This window comes from Engystomops pustulosus, chromosome 9, assembly GCF_040894005.1.
Source record: "Engystomops pustulosus chromosome 9, aEngPut4.maternal, whole genome shotgun sequence".
NCBI classification, from domain to species: Eukaryota; Metazoa; Chordata; class Amphibia; order Anura; family Leptodactylidae; genus Engystomops; species Engystomops pustulosus.
Window position 1 is genome coordinate 12,456,746 of NC_092419.1, and position 26,542 is coordinate 12,483,287.

Sequence of the window (26,542 nt, forward strand, 5' to 3'; positions counted from 1 at the left end):
AAGGGGCTCAAGTTCTGGTAATATTCTGCCTCAAACTATCCTGACTGTTAATATTTTCGAGGGAAGAAGGAGGTTTAATGTTTTTTTAAGTATCTTTCACGGCTCATTAAGCAGAGACGATAAATATTTGCGACCAGCTGGGAGACATCGGCAGGACACCAGCAGAAGGACAGAGGACACCAGGCGAGGAATCAGGAGATCACCGGACGCTGAACACAATAATATCCAACATGGAGAGGAAGCTGACAGCTCACAATTTTTGTCCAAAGTTTAAAATCAGATATTTAAAAAATGTATATAGCAAAAGAGAAATAAAAGTAATAACGAGTATCGTAGAGGACAGGAACCGGTGAAGTGCTCGGTGCAGAAGAGGAAAATAAAACTAGATGGATGTAGGAGATCAATAAATCACAAGGGGTTGAGTCAGTGCAGCCGCCCGATTAATGCACTCAGTGCAGTCTGCAGTCACAGGCCTAATTATGTTCTTTGGAGTTTAAGCGAGGTTAGTGCCGCTGTGTTTGGTTCCATGAAGCCCATAAAAGCAAAGATTGACTTTTGGTCTTCAGGTAACCAACAGATGGACAGATAATAGGAGGATAGAAAGATAGATAGATAGATAGATAGATAGATAGATAGATAGATAGATAGATAATAGATAGATAGATAGATAGATAGATAGATAGATAGATAAGAGATAGATAGATAGATAAGAGATAGATAGATAGATAGATATGAGATAGATAGATAGATAGATAGATAGATAGATAGATAGATAGATAGATAGATATGAGATAGATAGATAGATAGATAGATAGATAGATAGATAATAGATAGATAGATAGATAGATAGATAGGAGATAGATAGATAGATAGATAGGAGATAGATAGATAGATAGATAGATAGATAGATAGATAGATATGAGATAGATAGATAGATAGATAGATAGATAGGAGATAGATAGATAGATAGATAGATAGATAGATAGATAGATATGAGATAGATAGATAGATAGATAGATAGATAGATAGATATGAGATAGATAGATAGATAGATAGATAGATAGGAGATAGATAGATAGATATGAGATAGATAGATAGGAGATAGATAGATAGATAGATAGGAGATAGATAGATAGATATGAGATAGATAGATAGGAGATAGATAGATAGATAGGAGATAGATAGATATATAGATAGGAGATAGATAGATAGATAGATAGGAGATAGATAGATATATAGATAGATAGATAGATAGATAGGAGATAGATAGATAGGAGATAGATAGATAGATATGAGATAGATAGATAGATAGATAGATAGATAGATAGATAGATAGGAGATAGATAGATAGATAGATAGATAGGAGATAGATAGATAGATAGATAGATAGATAGATATGAGATAGATAGATAGATAGATAGATAGATATGAGATAGATAGATAGATAGATAGATAGAAGATAGATAGATAGGAGATAGATAGATAGATAGATAGATATGAGATAGATAGATAGATAGATAGATAGATAGATAGATAGATAGATATGAGATAGATAGATAGATAGATAGATAGATAGAAGATAGATAGATATGAGATAGATAGATAGATAGATAGATATGAGATAGATAGATAGATAGATATGAGATAGATAGATAGATAGATAGATAGATAGATAGATAGATAGATAGATAGATAGAAAAATGCAAAGTCCAAAGCAGCACAAGCCAGTAAACGATAATCGGTGCAATAGCCGTTGATCCCTTGGCACGGGTCCTTAATATACGTAGTGAAGAGGCAGCACTCAGTAAGTTGTGGAAAGATGGTGAACTTTTATTCCATCACACGGCGACGTTTCGGTGCTAAAACTGCACCTTTTTCAAGCATGATAACAGTGAAACAGCTCCAACTATTTAAGGACCAACAGGCATGCTGATTGGTCAGTAATTGTGTGAAACAATAATTGATATAACATACAAAATTGATACAATAGTGCATTATCACAATGTACATTTCATTATTAAAGTGCACTATTGCACTTTAATAATGAAATGTACATTGTGATATTGCACTATTGTATCAATTTTGTATGTTATATCAATTATTGTTTCACACAATTACTGACCAATCAGCATGCCTGTTGGTCCTTAAATAGTTGGAGCTGTTTCACTGTTATCATGCTTGAAAAAGGTGCAGCTTTAGCACCGAAACGTCGCCGTGTGATGGAATAAAAGTTCACCATCTTTCCACAACTTACTGAGTGCTGCCTCTTCACTACGTGTAGATAGATAGATAGATAGATAGATAGATAAACATCTTCACCCAGGAAGGGGTATTACAAGAGCAATACATCCTCTGTTCAGAAAAGCCCACATGCAGGGGCCCCTTTAGCACAATGGGCTCCTTGGAAAAGGCCCAGTTTGCCGCCCCCTAACACCAGCCTTGTTCATACCTGAGGTCAGCAAGCAGAACCCATTGACTAAAAAAATAATCTGATATATTACTACTGGATGGGGCAGAGGGGGCGCCATTCTATAGATTGCCTCAATCAGCAGACAGTTTAGGCTCATCCGTGCAGGGGCGCACCTGCCATGAGGCGAGTTGAGAATCTCGCCTCAGGCGGCACGCATCCTGCTGGACGAGGGGGCGGCATCAGGCTTCCGCCCGCCACATGCTCCAGCCCGCTGGCACATCCCCTGCCCACCCTCCAATACACGTACCTGCCTGCCGGCCGGCACTTGACCGTGGCATCCCGCCTGCATATCCTCCGCCCGCCCCCGACACATTTACATGCCTGCCGGATGGCACTTCCAGTGTTGTCCGGCCGGAGGGAACATCCTCTGCCCGCCCCCCAGCACATGTACATGCCTGCCTCCGGCACTGCTCCGTGCGTCCCGCCGGGCGCCACATCCTCCGCCCATCCCCTCGCACAAGCACATGCCTGCGGGCCGGCACTACTCCAATATGTGCATGTACATGCTGGCCGGCACTGCTCCATTACATCCCGCCAGGCAGCATATCATCCGCCCGCACCCCGGCACATATACATGGCATCACCCTCCCGCTGGCCGGCACTTCCCACCCTGACAGTCGGCTGGCACATCCCGCCCTCCCGAACAGCCCCATAGCCCCCCGCAGCCCCACCTGTCCACTCCGGGTTCCCCCACTTCTCTCTGCTCCCGGCTGCTGTTTCTTCCCCCCAACCCTCCCCCCCCTACCCGACTCCGGTCCCCCCGGCTTCGGTACACATCCCCCCCCCTCTGGATATAAAGACCAAACAGCCAGGACCATAGAAAAAATAAAAAAAAGGTACCTTTTATGTATATGTATATATAAGTATATATGTATAGATGTGTATGTATATAAATATGTATAAGTGATGTATGATGTATGTATATGTATATATTTTTGTGCATGTATGTATAGATGTGTATATATATGTTTGTATTTATGTATATTCTGAATATGGTGTGTGTGTATATTTGCTGTATGTATGTGCAATGTGTGTATATACTGTTTGTATATGTGTATTTGCTGTATGCATACTCAGTATGTGTATAGATGTTGTATAAACTGTATGAGTGTGTATATATGCTATTTGTTTATGCTGTATTGGTGATATTTATCAGGGTTTCTGCACCATGTCAGTGGTGTAGAAGCCCTGAAATAATAGCAAATTTTAGTTTTATACTACACGGTGGCACGCTGTATGCACTTTATACCACATGGCGGCACGCTGTATGCATTTTATACCACATGGCGGCACGCTGTATGCATTTTATACCACATGGCGGCACGCTGTATGCATTTTATACTACATGGCGATACGCTGTATGCATTTTATACTACATGGCAGCACGCTGTATGCATTTTATACTACATGGCGGCATGCTGTATGCATTTTATACTACGTGGCGGCACGCTATATGCATTTTATAATACAAGGTGCCATGCTGTATCTATTTAATACTACATCGCGGCACGCTGTATCTATTTTATACTACATGGAGGCACGCTGTATCTGTTTTATACTACATGGAGGTACGCTGTATCTGTTTTATACTACATGGAGGTTCGCTGTATCTATTTTATACTACATGGAGGTACGCTGTATCTATTTTATACTACATGGAGGTACGCTGTATCTATTTTATACTACATGGAGGTACGCTGTATCTATTTTATACTACATGGAGGTACACTGTATCTATTTTATACTACATGGAGGTACGCTGTATCTATTTTATACTACATGAAGGTACGCTGTATCTATTTTATACTACATGAAGGTACGCTGTATCTATTTTATACTACATGGAGGTACGCTGTATCTGTTTTATACTACATGGAGGTACGCTGTATCTATTTTATACTACATGGAGGTACGCTGTATCTATTTTCACGCTGTATCTGATATATTACATATATGGGGGGGGGCGTCTTTCTATGGCTCGCCTCAGGCAGCAGATAGGCTTGGTACACCCCTGCATCCGTGTATGGATAAATATTCAAATGAATGCCTCTAACAAATTTGTGCATTATGACATATACATGTACCCTACATCAAAGAGGCAGAAGTGATGGAAAGAGAGACGTATGAAAATTAAGTAAAGGAAGGTGAGAAGGGCGGAGAGACAGGGAGGAGGGATATGGAGCTGCAGAGAGAAGGTGAGAGGAAGATGAGAGAGAGCAGTCACATAGAGGGATAGAAGAGTGTAAGAAAAGAGAAAAACAGAGAGAACGTGAAAGGGAAAGGATGAGAGGACATGATGGAGGATTAGAAAGGGCGCGGGTGGTAGAGAGAACGGGGATAGAACGACAGAGAGGAGACTTCATAGTTGTTTACAGCTGATACTAGACCAGAAGAAAGACTTCCCAGACATGAACAGCGGGGAAACCTCTCAGATCTAATCTTAGAAGAATGTATCAGCTATATGGCACGAGAAAACAGAGGAGCCTCGCTGCCGCCATTAGCTGAAGTGACACTGAAGGTAACACAAGGAAATAGAATAAATACTGGGATGTACATGACAATGTGGTCACCACTAATGGATGGGATTCTGGGAGGTCTACCTGCAGCCGCTGGAGGGGATAGCACATCCACATACAGCCACTTGTGACCACGTAAAACACTGATGGCCAGGTAAAGAGGCAAATTGGGTACACAGTTGGCAGTCACAATCATGTCTTGAAGTCTACGTAGAAAGACCCTCTCGTAGAATTGGCTTTTTGTAGGCTGAAGCTTCTTAGGAGCTTCAAGGTTCCTAAACCATGGCCAATATGTTTCTGGGAGGACACGTAACTCTACAACAAAGTCACACAACTTTTTCAGGACACATGAAAGTGCCATGTTTATGAGGTCAGCGGATGGAGGAGCATCCTGCAAGGATTGGGAGATCTGTCCAGTCTTGAATGTTGGCCTTTGATAGACCTTTGGATATTTTGGGAAAGTTTTCAAGTATGAGTTTTTCCTTTGGTTGGGTCAACAAGAGGTAATGAAACCTATCAGTTCTCCCCGAGGGTTCCTACATGGAGTTCTCTGGGTAAACCCCCTCTATGTTTGTAGACCCTATTAATGGGTAAGGAACAGAGCTGCCTTAGTGGGTTGAGCTAATTGTCCCTAAACAGAGACAAAATTGTCCAGGAACTTGGATAACATCACAAATGTCACCAATAACACTTTGGTGGTCCCCACCAGTCTTGAAGTTGTGGGGACCACAGGTGGGGATCACAGTATGGTCTTCAGGACCATTGGGCTGAAAGCATTAGAGATGCAAGAAGCTATCCAGGATCACATTTATCCACAATAGTCTCCCCTTGTTGACGCCAGTAACAACAACCCAATTGGACTTGATTCTGTAGCCAATAACGTTCTAGTAGGGTCTTTTTTTAAGAGGGTGATTCAAGTATAACCTACAGTATTTGTGGTGTTTTGTGTATAGGGACAGGAGTTGGATGTCCACATGGTGGGCAAGGGAGAACCAAAGTCCAAAACTGCTGAGGTCTAAGGACATTGATAAGATCTTAGAAGAATGACTTGACCATCACCTCTGTCAGATATCACTAATCACAACTTTCCCCTTAAATACAGTACAATGAACGGGACTTTCTCCAATATTCTACGCAATATCCATAGTTAAACACTGAACACTTTGCTTTGTCTTGTATCTACACGTTAAGCAGATTTTATTTCTCCGCACTGTTTATCTACGGCAAATATTACCGCTCTGTATTGCTTGGCAAGCCCCAACCATCCCATTATAAACTGTTTGCAGTGTTTGACATTCTCCATCTATACACTGGAGGAATTGTCATTACGGTGATACTGGGCAAAGGACGGATCTTATCTCCCCAATTCTCCCATAGCTAAGGAGTCTTCTATGGGAAGAAATATCTAGAATAATAATAGGATGGAAATAAGGAGCTACAAGGAGCACTCTTCTCCATTATACTAACCGCTCCTTCAAAATATGAGACATCGTATAGTGGGATATAATTGGAGAAAACTCCACTTTACTCCACTTTCAAGATTTTTAGAGACATTTTGGGTGTTTTCTCAGATAGTATAGTATATGTTATGGTGAAAAATTACAATTGTAGAAATCAATTAGAGCATGGGAGCACTGTAGTGGTATGCAGGTCCTATGGTGGTTTTAAGACCAAGTTCAGCGTGGGAGATTGTTATACTGATGTGATCATTTCCTTTTTGGTGATGAAGTGGTAAATAGAGAACTTAAAGTCTAAATATTTGTAATCTTCAGATGGTTAGGTGATGATCTCTCAAGTCTTCAAGCAGGGGGTGGGATTATAGGGAGGGTTCTAGGGGTGCGCGCCCCAGGGCCCCCACCACTTTACTCATAAGGAGGCCCCAATCAGCCTTGTCTGGGAGTGATGCACAGTGTGCACAGTCTCTGTCAGTGAGAGATTGCCCACACAGCCTGCATTTTGTATGCACCACTGTCTGGGCTACTTTCAGTGGTGGCCCCCACCAGATTTTGTGCCCAAAAACCTCCACCTACCTTAATCCTAGCCTGTCTTCAAGACACACTTTTGCCCATCTATGTCCTAAGTATTTGCCAGACTGGTTGTCTATAGTATCTGTGAGTTCTGTACGTAGAATCTCCAGTGTATCTATTGACATGCAGCTTTGTTCTACTCTCCTCTTCCTCCTGCTTGTAAGAGCTGACATGGAGAAACTAATACAAAGCAGAAGGCAGGAAAGACAGGTTAAAGCTACATCATATAGGATACACTGAAAGAGTATCACTCTTTCACTAAACTGTGACTTGGCTTGGACCATAAGATAGGACTCTGCGCTCTCCATCTCTGATGTGCTAAAGGTTTGATGAGAAACATGTATTGAACTAGGGGAATTCTATTGAGTTAGGGCTAGGGCTAGATCTGTCCATTAAAAATAACTTTAGGCTTTCACATTATAACATATGACCTACAACTATTACCATCAATATCACTTACCTGTATACTAAAGAGTCATCTAAGGAGCTGTTATACTGAATCTGGTACATGCGGATGCCAGGAATATGACGCTCTGATGGCCACTGGATGACAACTGAGGTTGACTTCAACTTGTCCACCACAATTCTCCGGTCTTGCAAGTTCTTGGTATCATTAAATCCAGACTTATTTGAAGTTGTGATGTCAGAAGACCCTGGATCAGGTTCTTTAATATGAGCTGTGTTGTTCACCAGCAATGGAAGCGGTACTATTGCCAACTCCACCGGGGCAGTGGTCTCACCAGCGGCATTAGATGCAATGCAAGTGAAGGAACCACTATCTTTCAGTGTGGTAATGATGATATCCAACGTCCCATTGTCATGAACGACCATTCTTGTTGTATTATGGATAAGTTTTCCATCTGGAGCAATCCAGTGTACTGATGGTTCAGGATCTCCTACTGCTTTGCACTTAATGCTAACACTTTGACCCTCCATGACAAAGGTTTTGCTGGCATAGTGTTTGGTAATAAGCGGAGCTTCACAGATAAATTCCTCCTCTTGAATTGACCAGAAATACTTGTCAGTTAGCTGTTCTGGTGAGGCACAGGTCTCAAGGTCATCCTCCCTGGTCAGTCGTCTAAGCCATAAAAGCTCGCAATTACAATGCAGAGGATTCCCACCAAAGCTTATGGCCAGAGATGAAGCACTAGACCCTCTTGAACTTGCCAAAACTTGAGACTTGAGAAAAAGGTTGTCTGGAGGCAGTTTATGCAAGCGATTGGAGGTCATGTCAAGCCTCACCAGCTTATGCAGCATACTGAATGTTCCTTCTGCAATGTAGTCAATTAAATTATGGTCTAATGTTAGTGAGTTCAGATTCACCATTTGGCCAATGTCTTCCCAGGGCAGTTCTTCGAGGTTGTTGTAGGACAAATCGAGATCCTCCACAGTGGACAGAAACTCATTGAAAGCCCCGGGCTGGATAGTATTTATCTGGTTGTTACCTAAAATTAGATGGCGCAAATTGCCCAAACCACGAAAATGCTCATTTCTTAGGGCAGAGAGTCTGTTGCTGTTCATATGCAAGGCTCTCAGAGAACGTAGGTCGGAGAACGCCAGCGGTACGATTTGGCTAATAGTATTCCGTGACAGTGTCAGGTGTACCAGGTTGGTCATGTTGCTAAAATCCTTGCGTCGAATGATGGTGATGAAATTATCTGTCAGTCGTAACTCTACTGTCCTGCGGTCAATGGCTGGTGGAACGAAGAGAAGTCCTGTCTTGGCACACAGCATGGTGAGGGTTGGAGAGTTGACCTGACAGATGCAGCGACCGGGGCAGTGCTGTGCTCTCCCAAGGTACCCCAGAGCTCCCATCAGCAGCAGGCATAGCAACTTCTCCATGGCCTCTTGGCCAAAAGAGTCTGCAGGGAAGAGAAAAAAGATAGTGAGAAGAATAAGCAAAAAAAGTACATATCAATTAAAAAAAAATCATTATCAAAGGAGTTTTAAATATTTCAAAATCACAGAAACTGTAAAAAAGAAACAGTCTTCAAATTCATTTTGAGCCCTTCCAGTCTTTGCTAGTCTCTACTTCCTGTTTCTGTTTAAACATACAGGAAATGCCTGTATCGTGGCCAGTGATTGGCTGAGAGAGCATTTTCTGTGTATTGTGACTGGACCAGGAAGAAGAGACCTGCTGGTAAGTGTCATAACAGGGGCAGAGGAGGAACTAGAGGGATAACCAGGGGCCGATTAAGACTGCCACGGGCCCTTGAGGATCGTATGAAGACCGTGGGTTCCCACCAGGAAATTCTTAAAAATAGTATGACACAAAATTCAGAACCAGGACCATCCAGTTCAGATCTGCTGTTTAAGGATTTTTGGAGAACCTTTTAAAAGCCCTAAAGACCATTGGTGGAGCTTTTAAAGGCCATTGGGTCTTTTGGAGGACATTTTAAAGGCCTTGGATACCTTTGGAGGGCCTTCAAAGGTCCTGGAAGGGTTACCCACATGTTTAAGCTCATACACATGTATGAGAAGTCCTTATTATATAAAAGGCTTCATCAACTTGTTTTGTTGGTCATTGCCAGTAGACTTGTGTCCTGTGCATCCGACCAAACAACCAATATTAGAAAACCCTATTGGGGTTGACTATTGATTCTTTCTTGTGTTTTGTTTCCCACAGACATCACCTTTGCATAAACCATTTTTTCTGTACCAATTAGGACCCTGGAGCTGTAATTTTCAACTTTTTAATACATTCAGCAAAAATTTCTAAGAATCGCATTACAGAACCTTCAAGTCTGCGGGTAAATTAGTACAATCAGGTGGGGGTTATTTGCAGGAACAGATTCCTGGGAAAAAAAAGTTGATGTTCCTTAAAGAAAGTAATTAGATTCTGTCATTTCTCTAGTGCCGCCTAGGGTAATATCTGGCTGGTTGCTATGGGTGGTATGATCTCTTCCACTGCTTTTCATAAATGTCCCATAATATTACAGACAATTTCGGCTCACATGAGAACCCTTTCTGTACTGTTTAGTGATGGAGACTCCACAAGTGTAAAATTAAATCCATGCATTATAATGAAATTAGGAAGAGGTTCTGTAATGGCTTCGGTTATGTGCCGCAATTACCGCTCTATGTAGAATGGGTAAAAAGAACTAAGAGATATGCAAAAAAATTGTATTGCCAGTTCTGTCTTATAAGGTGTAGGTCCGTCTTCTGCTGCCAAGATGGATCTGCCTTCATAAGGCATGAACTCCACTTGGCCAAGACAGTAGATGCCGATGCTTTAAGTCCTTGGATGACATGAAAATCAATGAAGCTTTTGAGCCCATGACCTTGTTACTACTTTACTAGTTGTCCCTCGTGGACCACTTTTAGTAGATTATGGTTGGTGTTAGGGTTAGAAATAGGGTTTGGGTTTTGGGTTAACCCTACCCTTCATAAGGCATCAACTTCACTTGGCTAAGACAGTAGATGCCAATACTTTAAGTCCTTGGATCACGTGAAAATCAATGAAGCTTTGGAGCCCATGACCTTGTTACTACTTTACTAGATGGTAGATTATGATTGGTGTTAAGGTTAGAAATGGGGTTTGGGTTTGGGTTAACCCTGCCCTTCAAAAGGCATGAACTCCACTTGGCCAAGACAGTAGATGCCGATAATTTAAGTCCTTACAGTTGATACTCCACGGATCACATGAAAATCACTGAATCTTTGGAGCCCATGACCTTGTTACTACTTTACTAGTTCTCCTTTCTTGGACCACTTTTGGTAGATTATGGTTGGTGTTAGGGTTAGAAATAGGGTTTGGGCTAACCGTACCCTTCTATAAGGCATCAACTCCACTTAGCCAAGACATTAGATGCCGATACTTTAAGTCCTTACAGCTGATACTCCATGGATCACATGAAAATCACTGAATCTTTGGAGCCCATGACCTTGTTGTTACTTTACTAGCTGTCCTTCTTGGACCACTTTTGGTAGATTATGGTTGGTATTAGGGTTAGAAATAGGGTTTGGGTTAACCCTACCCCGAACCAAAATGAAACAATTATAGAAATTGAAGAAAACGAGATAGGACCTTTAAATTTAAAAGAAAATATAGGACTAAAAGGGTTATCTACCAATTCCCACATCAAATGAAGCAAAATAGTTTGATCTTAAGAGAATCCGAAAAAAAAAATCTGAATTCAATTCAATATAGAACAATTGGTCTATGAAGCAACTAATAGGTTTGCTCATGAAGTATGGACTTGCCTTAATATCCTACCCCTAGTCCATCCATGGTCTAGAGGTAATCTATTACTCACCTTTGTTATGGCAGATCCGTGTTTATTAGTGTATATATAGTCATACCTACCAATTCCCATTGGTGACCATAGGTTGGTTGGTGTACCATACAATCATATTTTACACTTGCTTGTCTGAATGTTAAAGGATTGTTTTGTTATATTGATGATTGATCCATGGGATCGATCATCAGTATCAGATCGTTGGTGCTCCAACACTTAGGACCCACCATAGGCCAACTCAATCCAGCTTTCTCTTGCAGTAAAAACAACCTGGCACTAAAATAATAGCTCTGCTCTCTGTGTAGTGGCCAGGTAGGGAAACTGCAGCCCAATCGCGTGAAAGGAAACAGAGATGCAGTAATGCAGCTTGGCCACTACACAGGGAATGGAGCTATTTTTCTGGTGCTGTGTTGCTTTCACCACAAGAGAAAGCTGGATTGAGTTGACCATTGGTGGGTCTTAAGTGCTGGACCACCAACAAGCTGATACTGATGATTGGTCCCATGGATCAGTTATCTATATAATGAAACAATCCTTGAAACCTAGATCCAGCTCCAGGTGTACACTCCAGATCTCTAGATCATCAGGGTTAGCGGCACCTTCTTCATACCCCTCCCTAAGTCCCCTCATTCATCATTACCCATCAATTGATAGTATATTGAAACGTTAGAATATATAATTAAACTAAAATTTTTTTTTTAAAACTTAAACTGTAAATGCATAGTCATTTAGCATTTAATTGGTATTGTGATAATCCAGTATATAAAATCTCTTTAATGAAATTTAAAGAATATAATTAAATACAATGAAAGAATGGAGCAGATGATTAAATTAAGCTTCTTCTTGATGTCATTTTTCATGGGTAAGCAAAATTCTCAAAAAACGGAGTCCCCCACCCCCCTCCCCCTCTCCGGCTCACACTCTTTGGCAGATATTGATCGGTCAGGTTGACTGAAAGCATGTGCTGTCATATCCTGACTTAGATCCTGAACGTCCCCTATACGTAAGTCATGCCTGATCCTTAGGTTCTCCAGTCAGGAGAAGACTGATTAGTGAAATAATCAGACTCATTACATGTATGGATTATGTACAGTAATTCAATAGGTACAAATCATAAGAGATCGATATGGAATGAGCGTGTGCAGTAAATACCCATCACCGCTGACTCGTTTGCATATTTTTCATTTTAGTTTTTGTCCACCAGTTCTCATCATCTACATACTTTATGGTGGTATTGATTCGGCTATTGATGGACTGGATTTTCAGATCTCAATGAGTCCTTACTATGGAGCTATGTACCACCCACTCTATAGTGTCTTATAGATATGGTATCTTATAGATACCATATGGGGTCATATAGACGTGTAAACCCCAACATCTCTCCATAACATTACATCCCATGGAAAATGGCAAAAGGGGAAAGAACTTAGAGACATAATGTGGTCTTCAGACATCTTCATAGATGTTTGAAGACCATCTCATACCTTCAGACCTCTTCATAGATGTTTGAAGACCATCCCATGCCTTCAGACATCTTCATAGATGTTTGACGACCATCTCATACCTTCAGACCTCTTCATAGATGTTTGAAGACAATCTCATGCCTTCAGACATCTTCATAGATGTTTGAAGACCATCTCATGCCTTCAGACATCTTCATAGATGTTTGAAGACTATCTTATGCCTTCAGACATCTTCATAGATGTTTGAACACCATCTCATGCCTTCAGTCATCTTCATAGATGTTTGAAGACTATCTCATGCCTTCAGTCATCTTCATAGATGTTTGAACACCATCTCATGCCCTCAGACATCTTCATAGGTGTTTGAAGACCATCTCATACCTTCAGACCTCTTCATAGATGTTTGAAGACCATCCCATGCCTTCAGACATCTTCACAGATGTTTGAAGACAATCTCATGCCTTCAGACATCTTCATAGATGTTTGAAGACCATCTCATGCCTTCAGGCATCTTCATAGATGTTTGAAGACTATCTCATGCCTTCAGACATCTTCATAGATGTCTGAAGACCATCCCATGCCTTCAGACCTCTTCATAGATGTTTGAAGACCATCTCATGCCTTCAGACATCTTCATAGATGTTTGAAGACCATCTCATGCCTTCAGACATCTTCATAGATGTTTGAACACCATCTCATGCCTTCAGTCATGTTCATAGATGTTTGAACACCATATCATGCCCTCAGACATCTTTATAAGTGTTTGAATACCATCTCATGCCTTCATACCTCTTCATGGATGTTTGAAGACTATCTCATGCCTTCAGACCTCTTCATAGATGTTTGAAGACCATTTCATGCCTTCAGACATCTTCATAGATGTTTGAAGACTATCTCATGCCTTCAGTCATCTTCATAGATGTTTGAACACCATCTCATGCCCTCAGACATCTTCATAGGTGTTTGAAGACCATCTCATACCTTCAGACCTCTTCATAGATGTTTGAAGACCATCCCATGCCTTCAGACATCTTCACAGATGTTTGAAGACAATCTCATGCCTTCAGACATCTTCATAGATGTTTGAAGACCATCTCATGCCTTCAGCCATCTTCATAGATGTTTGAAGACTATCTCATGCCTTCAGACATCTTCATAGATGTTTGAAGACCATCCCATGCCTTCAGGCATCTTCATAGATGTTTGAAGACTATCTCATGCCTTCAGACCTCTTCATAGATGTTTGAAGACCATCTCATGCCTTCAGACATCTTCATAGATGTTTGAAGACCATCTCATGCCTTCAGACATCTTCATAGATGTTTGAACACCATATCATGCCTTCAGTCATCTTCATAGATGTTTGAACACCATATCATGCCCTCAGACATCTTCATAGGTGTTTGAAGACCATCTCATGCCTTCATACCTCTTCATGGATGTTTGAAGACTATCTCATGCCTTCAGACCTCTTCATAGATGTTTGAAGACCATTTCATGCCTTCAGACATCTTCATAGATGTTTGAAGACTATCTTATGCCTTCAGTCATCTTCATAGATGTTTGAACACCATCTCATGCCCTCAGACATCTTCATAGGTGTTTGAAGACCATCTCATACCTTCAGACCTCTTCATAGATGTTTGAAGACCATCCCATGCCTTTAGACATCTTCACAGATGTTTGAAGACAATCTCATGCCTTCAGACATCTTCATAGATGTTTGAAGACCATCTCATGCCTTCAGCCATCTTCATAGATGTTTGAAGACTATCTCATGCCTTCAGACATCTTCATAGATGTTTGAAGACCATCCCATGCCTTCAGACCTCTTCATAGATGTTTGAAGACCATCTCATGCCTTCAGACATCTTCATAGATGTTTGAAGACCATCTCATGCCTTCAGACAACTTCATAGATGTTTGAACACCATATCATGCCTTCAGTCATCTTCATAGATGTTTGAACACCATATCATGCCCTCAGACATCTTCATAGGTGTTTGAAGACCATCTCATGCCTTCATACCTCTTCATGGATGTTTGAAGACTATCCCATGCCTTCAGACCTCTTCATAGATGTTTGAAGACCATTTCATGCCTTCAGACATATTCATAGATGTTTGAAGACCATCTCATGCCCTCAGACATCTTCATAGGTGTTTGAAGACCATCTCATGCCTTCATACCTCATCATGGATGTTTGCAGACCATCTCATACCTTCACACCTCTTCATAGATGTTTGAAGACCATCCCATGCCTTCAGACATCTTCACAGATGTTTGAAGACCATATCATGCCCTCAGACATCTTCATAGGTGTTTGAAGACCATCTCATGCCTTCATACCTCATCATGGATGTTTGCAGACCATCTCATACCTTCACACCTCTTTATAGATGTTTGAAGACCATCCCATGCCTTCAGTCATCTTCATAGATGTTTGAAGACCATCTCATTCCTTCAGACCTCTTCATAGATGTTTGAAGACCATCTCATGCCTTCAGACATCTACAGTATGATTGTCATATGGGAGTTATCAAAGATATAAAAGTCATGAAAGGAAAAACCTCAGAACATATGGAGGTAAATTTATACTCCCATGGACTTCTATGAACACTCAAAAGGATTGTCGGAACATTCTTGACTATATATTTGTAAGATCTTATAATCACTAGAGATGAGCGAACATACTCGTCCGAGCTTGATGCTCGATCGAGCATTAGCGTACTCGTAACTGCTCGTTGCTCGGACGAGTATTTCGCCCGCTCGAGAAAATGGCAGCTCCCGCCGTTTTGCTTTTTGGCGGCCAGAAACAGAGCCAATCACAAGCCAGGAGACTCTGCACTCCACCCAGCATGACGTGGTACCCTTACACGTAGATAGCAGTGGTTGGCTGGCCAGATCAGGTGACCCTGGGATAGACTAGCCGCTGCCCGCGCTGCTCGGATCATTCTCTGTCTGGATGCCGCTAGGGAGAGAGCTGCTGCTGCTCAGGGAAAGCGTTAGGCTGTTCTATTAGCTTACTGTTAGGCAGGAGTGATTCTTAAAGAACCCAACAGCCCTTCTTAGGGCTACAATAACGTTATAATTTTTTTTTTTTTTTATTTGCAGCTAGTACCATATTGTGAGGAATTAGCAGGGGGACTTGCTACCGTTGTGTTTAGCTCTTAGTGACACACATATCCACCTCAAACACCAAAGTGGGAAAATTTATTAGGGGTTTGAGTAGAATTAGGCACAGTCTGCCAGTTTCTTTTTATTTTACGTTTATTTTTTTCATAACTCAGCGTCATCTCATCTGGCATAGTAGTGTGCTGTAATACTTGCCTAGAAAATAGCCATAGGAGAATACAAACGTCTTAATTACGCCTACAGTAGCGTTATATATATTTGATTTCTGGTTGATCTGCTGGTGGCTGTACTTGCTGCAGTGCATCTACTATCAAATTGGGAGCAATTTGGAGTCAGACTTGCGACCACTGTGTTTTAGTGACGCACATATCCATCGCAAAGACCGAAGTGGGAAAATTTATTAGGGCCCGGGGTTGTATTTCAACTAGGCACAGTCTGCCATTTCCTTTTTTATTTTACGTTTATTTTTTTCATAACTCAGCGTCATCTCATCTGGCATAGTAGTGTGCTGTAATACTTGGCTAGAAAATAGCCATAGCAATAGGATAGCATCGTTTGGTTTTAAAAACTAAAAAACACAAAAAAAAAAAAAAAAAAAAAAAAAAGTTAAAAAAAAAATTAAAAAGTTATAACTCTCATTTTCAAAATGTTTAACCCGAGGGCTAGGGGTAGAGGACGAGGGCGGGGACGTGGGCGTCCAACTACTGCAGGGGTCAGAGGCCGTGGTCCTGGGCGGGGTGAGACACCACCTGCTTATGAGGGAGCAGGGGAACGCCGCAGAGCTACACTCCCTAGGTTCATGTCTGAAGTTACTGGGACTCGTGGTAGAGCACTGTTGAGGCCAGAACAGTGCGAACAGGTGATGTCGTGGATTGCTGACAATGCTTCGAGCAATTTGTCCACCAGTCAGTCTTCCACGCAGTCCACCCATGTCACCGAAATCGGCACTCCTCCAGCTCCTGCACCTCAGCCTCCTCCCCCCCAGTCTGCCCCCTCCCAGCAATATTTGCCATTTGAACCGGCATACTCTGAGGAACTGTTTTCTGGACCCTTCCCACAGTCACAAACCACTTGTCCGGTTGCTGATGAGCAATTTTCCGATGCCCAGGTTTTCCACCAGTCGCAGTCTGTGGGTGATGATGACCTTGTTGACGTAGTGGAAGAAGTGTGTAAAGAGGTGTCCGACGATGAGGAGACACGGTTGTCAGATAGTGGGGAAGTTGTTGTCAGGGCAGGAAGTCCGAGGGGGGAGCAGACTGAGGGATCGGAGGATGATGAGGTGACAGACCCAAGCTGGGTTGAGAGGCCGGGTGAACACAGTGCTTCTGAGACGGAGGAGAGTCCTCGACCAGAACAGGTTGGAAGAGGCAGTGGTGGGGCCAGACGGAGAGGCAGGGCCAGAGCTGGTGCATCAGCGCCAAATGTGTCAACTAGTGAAGCTCCCGTGGCGAGGGCTCCTGCGGCGAGGGCTAGATTTTCAGAAGTCTGGAGGTTCTTTAAGGAAACACCGGATGACCGACGGACTGTGGTGTGCCACATTTGCCAAACCAGGATCAGCAGGGGTTCCACCACTACTAGCTTAACTACCACCAGTATGCGCAGGCATATGAATGCTAAACACCCCACTCAGTGGCACCAAGCCCGTTCACCTCCGGCCGTGCACACCACTGCTCCTTCCCCTGTGTCAGCTGATAGTCAGGCCCCTGCCCAGGACCCTGCCACAAAAACCCCATCGTCACCTCCACGATCCTCCACAGCATCCACCAGCGTTCAGCTCTCCATACCCCAGACGCTGGAGCGGAAACGCAAATATAGTGCAACCCACCCGCACGCCCAAGCCCTTAATGTGCACATTTCCAGATTGCTAAGCCTGGAGATGCTGCCCTATAGGCTAGTAGAGACCGAGGCCTTTCGCAGCCTCATGGCGGCGGCCGCCCCTCGGTATTCGGTCCCCAGCCGCCACTACTTTTCCCGATGTGCCGTCCCAGCCCTGCACCAGCACGTGTCAGACAACATAATCGGTGCCCTGACCAACGCCGTTTCTGACAAGGTCCACCTGACCACGGACACGTGGACGAGTGCTGCCGGGCAGGGCCACTATATATCTCTGACGGCACATTGGGTTAACTTGGTGGAGGCTGGGACCGAGTGTGACCCTGCGGCTGGTCATATACTGCCGACGCCGAGGATTGCGGGGCCTACCTCGGTCCAGGTGTTTGAGGCCTACTATGCCTCCTCCTCCTCCCACCCCTCCTCCACCTCCTCCTCCGAACGACCATCCGTGGGCATGGCGCCATCAGTCGGTAGCTCTAGGCACAGCAGCAGTGCCGTCGCTAAGCGACAGCAGGCGGTGCTCAAACTGCTGAGCCTAGGCGATAAAAGGCACACCGCCCAAGAACTATTACAGGGCATCACGGCGCAGACTGATCTGTGGCTGGCACCGCTGAACCTGAAGCCAGGCATGGTTGTGTGTGACAACGGCCGTAACCTGGTGGCGGCTCTGCAACTCGGCAGACTGACACATGTGCCATGCCTGGCCCATGTGTTAAATCTGATAGTTCAGCGTTTCCTCAAGACATACCCCAATCTGTCTGATTTGCTCACGAAGGTGCGCCGCATCTGTGCGCATTTCAGGTAGTCCAGCACAGATGCTGCCACTCTCAGGGCAGCGCAGCGCCGCCTCCAACTGCCCGCTCACCGACTGTTGTGCGACGTGCCCACGAGGTGGAATTCAACACTGACCATGTTATCCAGAGTTTACCAGCAGCGCCGAGCGATTGTAGACTGCCAGATGTCAACTTCCACCAGAACTGGTAGTGAGGTCAGTCAGCTTCCTCAAGTCTACAATGAGGAGTGGACGTGGATGTCTGATATCTGTCAGGTGCTGAGTAACTTTGAGGAGTCAACACAGATGGTCAGTGGCGATGCCGCCATCATCAGCCTCACCATCCCGCTGCTTGGCCTGTTGAAAAACTCTCTGGTCAGCATGAAGTCGGAAGCTTTGCGCTCCTCACAAGAGACAGGGGAAGAAGATTCCCTTGTTGATAGCCAAAGCACCCTTAGGTCTGTTTCTCAGCGCATATCGGAGGAGGTGGAGGTGGAGGAGGATGAGGAGGAAGAGGAGGAGAATGTTGGCGAGACACAAGAGGGGACCATTGTTGAGTCCTACACTGTTGAGCGTGTATGGGCAGAAGAAGAGGAGTTGGAGGAGTTGGAGGAGGAGGAAATGGACAGTCAGGCCAGTGAGGGGAGTGAATTCTTACGCGTTGGTACTCTGGCGCATATGGCAGATTTCATGCTAGGCTGCCTATCCCGTGACCCTCGCGTTCAAAGAATTTATTCCAGCACCGATTACTGGGTGTTCACTCTCCTGGACCCACGGTACAAGCAAAATCTTTCCACTCTCATCCCTGGAGAGGAAAGGAGTGTGAGAATGCATGAATACCAGCAGGCCCTGGTGCACAAGCTGAAACAGTATTTCCCTTCTGACAGCGCTAGCGGCAGAGTGCGTAGTTCTGCGGGACAAGTAGCGAGGGAGAGTAGGCGAGCAGGCAGCTTGTCCAGCAATGGCAAGGGTACGCTTTACAAGGCTTTTGCCAGCTTTATGTCACCCCAGCAAGACACTGTCACCTGTCCCCAGTCTCGGCAGAGTAGGGCTGATCTTTACAGAAAGATGGTGAGGGAGTACGTAGCTGACCATACCATCGTCCTAAATGATCACACAGCTCCCTACAACTACTGGGTTTCAAAGCTGGACATGTGGCACGAACTGGCGCTCTACGCCTTGGAGGTTCTTGCCTTCCCTGCCGCTAGCGTCTTGTCAGAGCGGGTTTTCAGTGCAGCTGGTGGCATCATCACCGATAAGCGTACACGCCTGTCGACTGACAGCGCTGACAGGCTGACGCTTATCAAGATGAATAAAGCATGGATTTCTCCTAATTTCAAATCTCCAGCAGGTGAAGGAAGCTCAACCTGAATAATTTATCCACTCCTCCTCCTCCTCATTTTCCTCCTTCTCCTCCTCTTTCTACAGTAAAGCAGAGGAAACTGGCTGTTTTTTGACAGGGCCCACTGGCTCTAGGTATAGTACTTTATGCATTTAATTTTTCTGGAGGGCCACCGACACGGTCCTCTGTTTTAAACAATTTTTGGGAGTGCCACATACAGGCACTCAATCTATTCAATTTTTCTGGAGGGCCACCTTTCCGGTCCTCTGTTTTAAACAATTTTTTGGGACTGCCACATACAGGCACTCAATCTATTCCATTTTTCTGGAGGGCCACCTACCTGCTCCTCTGGTTTAAAAACTTTTTTGGACTGCCACATACAGGCACTCAATCTATTCCATTTTTCTGGAGGGCCACCTACCTGCTCCTCTGGTTTAAAAACTTTTTTGGACTGCCACATACAGGCACTCAATCTATTCCATTTTTCTGGAGGGCCACCTACCTGCTCCTCTGGTTTGAAAAATTTTTTGGACTGCCACATACAGGCACTATCCAAATTGAATTGTCTCCATAGCAGCCTCCACACGTTGTCTCCATTGCTACCTCCAAAAGTCGTCCATATAGCTGCCTCCATACATCGTCCCTTTATCAAACGAGGTTTGTCAGGCCGAAATTTGGGTTGTTTTCATGGATTCCACATCAAAGTTGTTAACTTTGTCGCCACCCTGCTGTGTTATCCACAAAATACACTGGCAAACTTTTACCATTTACGGATATTATTTCAGCGCTTCTTGCGCATCTGTTTACATTCCCCTCACCCGCCATATCCTAAACTTATAAGAACGCTACTACACTTGATCTTATACAAAAGGTTCTTAGAAGTGCTGTTTGGGGAGTAGCCTAGAGACAGGGGCTTGGATTGGCGAAAGCTCGCCTGGCAGCGGAACGCCAGCTCCATGCGCATCATGCGCTTCTTGCGCATCTGTTTACATTCCCCTCACCCGCCATATCCCAAACTTATAAGAACGCTACTACACTTAACTTGGTGCAGGCTGGGACCGAGTCTGACCCTGGGGCTGGTCATATACTGCCGACGCAGAGGATTGCGGGGCCTACCTCGGTCCAGGTCTCAAAGGCCTACTATACCTCCAAATCCTCCCACCCCTCCTCCACCTCCTCCTCCTCCGAATTACCATCCGTGGGCATGGCGCCATCAGTCGGTAGCTCTAGGCACAGCAGCAGTGCCGTTGCTAAGCGACAGCAGGCGGTGCTCAAACTGCTGAGCCTAGGTGATAAAAGGCACACCACCCAAGAGCTATTGCAGGGCATTCCACATCAAACTTGTTAACTTTGTCGCCACCCTGCTGTGTAAGCCACAAAATATACTGGAAAACTTTTTTCATTTACGGATATTATTTCAGCGCTTCTTGCGCATCTGTTTACATTCCCCTCACCCGCCATATCCCAAACTTATAAGAACGCTACTACACTTGATCTTATCCGAAAGGTTCTTAGAAGTGCTGTTTGGGGAGTAGCCTAGAGACAGGGGCTTGGATTGGCGAAAGCTCGCCTGGCAGCGGAGCGCCAGCTCCATGCCAAGAACCAACTAACATAGTTTTAACTGCAGCACCTTTAATCTACTACTAGTTCACTGCCTCCATACATCGTCCCCTTATCAAACGAGCTGTGTCAGGTAGAATTTTGGATTGTTTTCATGGCTTCCATGTTAACTTTGTCGCCACCCTGCTGTGTAATCCACAAAATATACTGGCAAACTTTTATCATGTACCAATATTATTTGAGCGCTTCTTGCTCACCTCCTTTGGTTCCTCTCTGCTACCCATTGGTTTGAAGCCTGAGTCCATTTAGGGTATGTCGCCATGACACTCTCTAGCCTTCCGCTGCTGCCGCTGCCTCTGCATGCCGTCCCCTATAGTGTCAGGGTCAATTATTGGATGTTTTAGATGCTATCTAGCTTCATTCTGTCACTCTGTCATGGCCATGCTGTTGCCCATAATTTTGGCATAATGGTGCGATTAAGCAGCCTCAGAGGCATCCATGCATGCTGCCCCTGCTGTTTCCTGTCCATTTCCGTGGTGTTTCCATCCTTTTCTGAGGTTCCCAGGTGTTTGGCCAAGCTTCCCTGTGCAGAGCCTTGGTCCCCTTGAAAAATGCTCGAGTCTCCCATTGACTTCAATGGGGCTCGTTATTCGAAACGAGCACTCGAGCATCGTGAAAAGTTCGTCTCGAATAACGAGTACCCGAGCATTTTAGTGCTCGCTCATCTCTAATAATCACCAAAAACTGTGGTAATTATGAAAATTGGAATTCATCTTGATCACTGGCTACTTGACTACTTTCTCCAGTGTCACGTAAACCACAAATTTCATTGGGGTTTGCTCTATGATTTAAGCTCTGTCCCCCAAAATGGCTTAACCATTGACTTTCCTTAGTATCAAAGATCGGATCCTGTATGTGACATCAAAGTAGTCCCAACCACATTTTGGATCTCCAAAAGGTTTTTTTTTTGCCCAGAAAAAACAATTTCGATATTTTAAGCCCACAAAACCCCTATAAGAGTAAATTGAAAGGAGAACGGTAACACCCAGTAGTTTAACAGGGAATAGCAAAAAATAGAATTATGAGGAAACATGTTCCAGAATTGTAATTATTACATTAGGCTTGCTTGGGGGGGAGGGGGGGGGCATCCACTTAAATTTTGGTTCAACTGGTGTAATTTTTTGCAATTTATATTGAGTAGCCGCAGCAGATACTCATCCCATACTTGTTTTGTTCCTTCCTTCCATCATCGTCTTCTCAGCCTCCTTCTTACGCCGTGTTTTCTCCTCATGTATGGATCTCTAAGGTTACTGTTTAACGGGAAATGTATTCCGTAGGGGAAGGAAGAAGCTTTTACTGTCTGAAAATCAATGAGATTAGACTGCTGAGGTTAAAAGCAGATGAGCGCTGGAGATAGAGGGAAAACTTGTTCTGGTCAGTGCTGAGATCTCCTCCTGCAAACCACCTGATGAGCCCCCATGAAATCCGCTATTGAATGCTTATCGACTCCCTACGGCTGTCAGAAGTGAAGGTCTGTGATAAGGTCCGACGGTGATTGGTCTGTTCCATTGGATGATTACTGTACACAGTGGGTATACCATGGCTGGGTAGGGTCCTTTTTAAGAATGCAGAACACATAACGTAAGGAAGACAAGTATCCGGAGGTAGAAAACTGCACGTAGGTTGTGGATTGGAATAAATGGAGTCACTGTGATTGAAAACGAATTACAATCTATGTCGAGGACACCGTTTTATGCCAGAAGGGTAAAGAGAAATGACATATCCGATACTTCATGAAGTAATGGGTGAAGGAGCCTATCTTTTTGGCTATGACCAGAATATGGCTGTCATCGACATTCCACCAAAATGGATCAAGGGCAAGTTTTCTCATGTAGCATAACAAAGAAGACCAGAATTGTCTCAACATAAATCTTTTTTAGCTCAAAAATTATCAATATAGAAAGTTGCAAAAACAACTCTTAATGTTTCCTGTGATGCACAACTATACAGTATGTTGTCTATTGGGCTCAACACAGAGCGGAAGACAATGAAGATTATGAACTGAAATCTCTTGAGAATATCTCTGTTGATAACTTATTAACCACAAAAAATATGATAGATCTGATGGTGGCCAGGGGCGCAACTACAGTGGTAGCAGCCATAGAAGCTGTTATGGGGCCCGCAGTGTCAGGGGGCCCCCGTCATCTGACCTGACACACCAAAGAATGGAGGATTTCCCCCATTATATACATAATATTCTGCACGCTGTACATCATACTATGTATATAACAGTGCACATCTTCCACACTGCACAACATGTTTCGGCAGCTCAGAAATATCTGGAGATGGAGAGGATCTGTTTAGGGCAAATTCCCAGTTTGCCCCATCCTAATCCCCTGTTTGGGCTATACCAATTATAGTAACTTGGCTACTCATTGCCTGACCACCCCGGCCCAGGGACCCATTAGCAAGTATTGGGAACATAAGTTCCTTGCTAGCTCAGTTTTTGATAACCCATAAATGATAGATCCAAATCTGTGAGTGTCCCACTGTCCCTCTGGGTTTACGATGGCTCATCTTCGCAGCATTCCACGTAGTGCGGCAGGATTTAGGATCTTTGGCATCACATATACTATTTTATTATTGCTTTTGCCCTCCTTATTTTTCTCTGCTCATAAAAGCTTCCACGTTGCTCCCCGCTGTGTTCTTTAATGAACTTACAGATAGGAATATTGTTCAAAAGAAAAATATAAAAGAAGTCACAGTATTGGTGCAAGTGCTTTGTTCTCACAGGTTCTTCAAGCTCTTCACATAAAGAAACTCTGGTACCATGACAATCATTTTGGGTAAAAAAGTTGAAGTAAGTTACTACGAGGCAGCCTCTTAACCCCCTTGTATTGTTTGATTTTGTTTGCCCCTTTGTTTTGCCGGTTCTCGTCTTAGTGGCCCACAGTGAGCAGAACCTTTGATGAATACCTAGAGGATTGTCTGGTCTCCAACGATCAGAGGTGCCCACAAAACCCCTAAGAAGAAATCTTATTTACCATAAAACAGAGTTTCCTGGCTTTCAGTTTAGAGGAGGAAGGATCTGGTGTCAATGTAGGTCCATACAAAGCCTGGAACTGATAACTGGACAGTCTTGCGATATTGAGCATTGCCACGAAGGGAGAAAGTTAGGAGTGAGGAGGTGTATAGAATGGCCAAACAGGGAGACCTACTATGAATGGTGTGAAATATCATGCTCAACCCAACTCCCATCAAGATGTTGAGCTAAAGTAAGAGGAACCAAGAAGAGACCTCTTCTGTCCAAGGGAAGACCTGTAAAGCTACTCTCCTGTCGCAAATTCTGGTGGCAGAAGGTTGACCCACTGAACATTTCTGATGGTTAAGGACAAGGTTGTGTAGAAGAATTAATGCTATGATGTTCATGGAACAATATTGTATGCCAGTGATTTCCTTATAGAGGTCGAATTCCCAAACATATGAACTTGGATTGGAAGTGTGACTACCCTGATGGTCTGGAACTGGGAGCAAGGTTTGTGAAAACTGGTGGGTCAGTAACCAAGAGAACACCTTGAGGTATAGAGTGGCCCTTTGAGCATGCGTAAACTGTGCCAGTTGCTAATACTACAGACCACTGTCATGGGTGGTCCCGCGACCCATATCGCGGGTCGCGGGCTCACCCGTGCCCTTCGAGCCTCGCAGGCGCGGTGCCGGCGCGACTCACCTCTCCCCGCTCCGGAATCGCTGCCAGGTTCCGGCCGCGCGCGTTCCCGTCTCCCAGGGCGCGCGCGCGGTATCTTCAGGAAATTTAAAGGGCCAGTGCACCGCTAATTGGTGCACTGGCTGATCACTTCCCCTTTAAAAACTTTGCACCTCCCTCACACTCTTGCCGGATCTTTGTGCCTCACAGCCTTAGAGAAAGCTCTGTTACGATTTGCCTGCGTTCCAGTGTCTTCTGCGTTCCTGTGTTTTCCGCGTGCCTGACTCCTTCCGTGTTCCTGTGTTACCTGACTACCTTCGTGTTCCCATGTACCAGTGTTCCCCAGTATTGCTGTCGTGAATTCTGTGTTCCCGTACCCTTCTGCTTGGACCTCCTGTTGCTGACCCCGGTTTGGACCCTGACATTGCATCTCTGCCGCCTGCCCTGACCCTGTGCCTGGACTGTGACCTCGAGCTTGACTGCTGTTTCTGTACCTCAACCTTGGCTGCCACTGCAGACAAGTCATGCCTGAGGAACGACCTGGTGGTACCACGCCGCAGCTTGTCTAACCCGCTTTGCGGCGGGCTCTGGTGAAAACCGAGTACCACTTAGACTCCGGTCCCAGGTAGTGGCTTGAGTCATCGTCTGCAGTGGTCCAGCGGATCCACATCCCGCAAGCCTGACAACCACTCTAGGAGATACATGGTATCAAGGGTCACTCTGCCATAAAACAACCTGGTGAGGACTCCTCTAGAGGTTGATGTCTTCAATTCGATTAATGAACCTATTGTGCTGCAATATTTTGTCTTATTCTTGGAACCCCACAGGCAATTCTATGAGTCATAAACAGAGAAGAAACCTTAGCTAAATGATCTCACTGACTATGCCCGTCAGATTCAATCAGGTAGAAATCCCGGGTTGTTTTCTTACCTCAGTAGAAGACATAGACATTCTGAGTCATGTTAATACTCCGTAACCCTTTCTGTTTGAGATTTACCATTTTATTTTCAAAGTTTTCACAGGAAGTTTGTGTATTGTACTCAGGAGCCCTGGCAATACAACTTTACAACCTCTAAGGAGAAGAACCGATGACTATTTGCCAGGAACTGAAGTAGTAGTCATACTCTATGGCTCCTTAAGGGGCTGGACAATGACTATTGTGCGGTTATCTCCAATAGGTGTCATTGAAGAAGTAGTCTAATTGTGTAGACTCTTTCAGGGTGAAGGTGCTGCTTCTGTAAAGTTTCAAAGAGGTCTAAGAGAGGTTTGCAGGGCCATCAAGTTCCTCAACCCCTTGGCAGTCTTCATCGAGCTTCAACGAAGGAGAGGACATGGAGGACTATGAAAACTTTACGAGTTGCTTTGATCTGTTCTTAGAGTGGATCTTACCATTGACCTATAGTCATGGGCTTTCCATAACAATAGCCTGCCTTTTGGTTTCAGTAAATTCATGTAAAGTTTTTGATGAATTGCTTTGACTTTA

At 44.2% G+C, this 26,542-nt stretch overlaps 1 protein-coding gene across 1 annotated transcript in view; it reads right to left on the reverse strand.

Moving 5' to 3' along the window:
- LRFN1 (leucine rich repeat and fibronectin type III domain containing 1) overlaps positions 1–26,542 on the reverse strand; it is a 149,805-nt gene that overhangs the window by 10,058 nt on the left and 113,205 nt on the right. The window contains exon 3 of the mRNA XM_072123390.1: positions 7,474–8,875. Within this exon, the coding sequence (XP_071979491.1) occupies positions 7,474–8,855 (1,382 nt within the window). The 5' untranslated portion in view covers positions 8,856–8,875. The remainder of the gene's footprint in view (positions 1–7,473; positions 8,876–26,542) is intronic.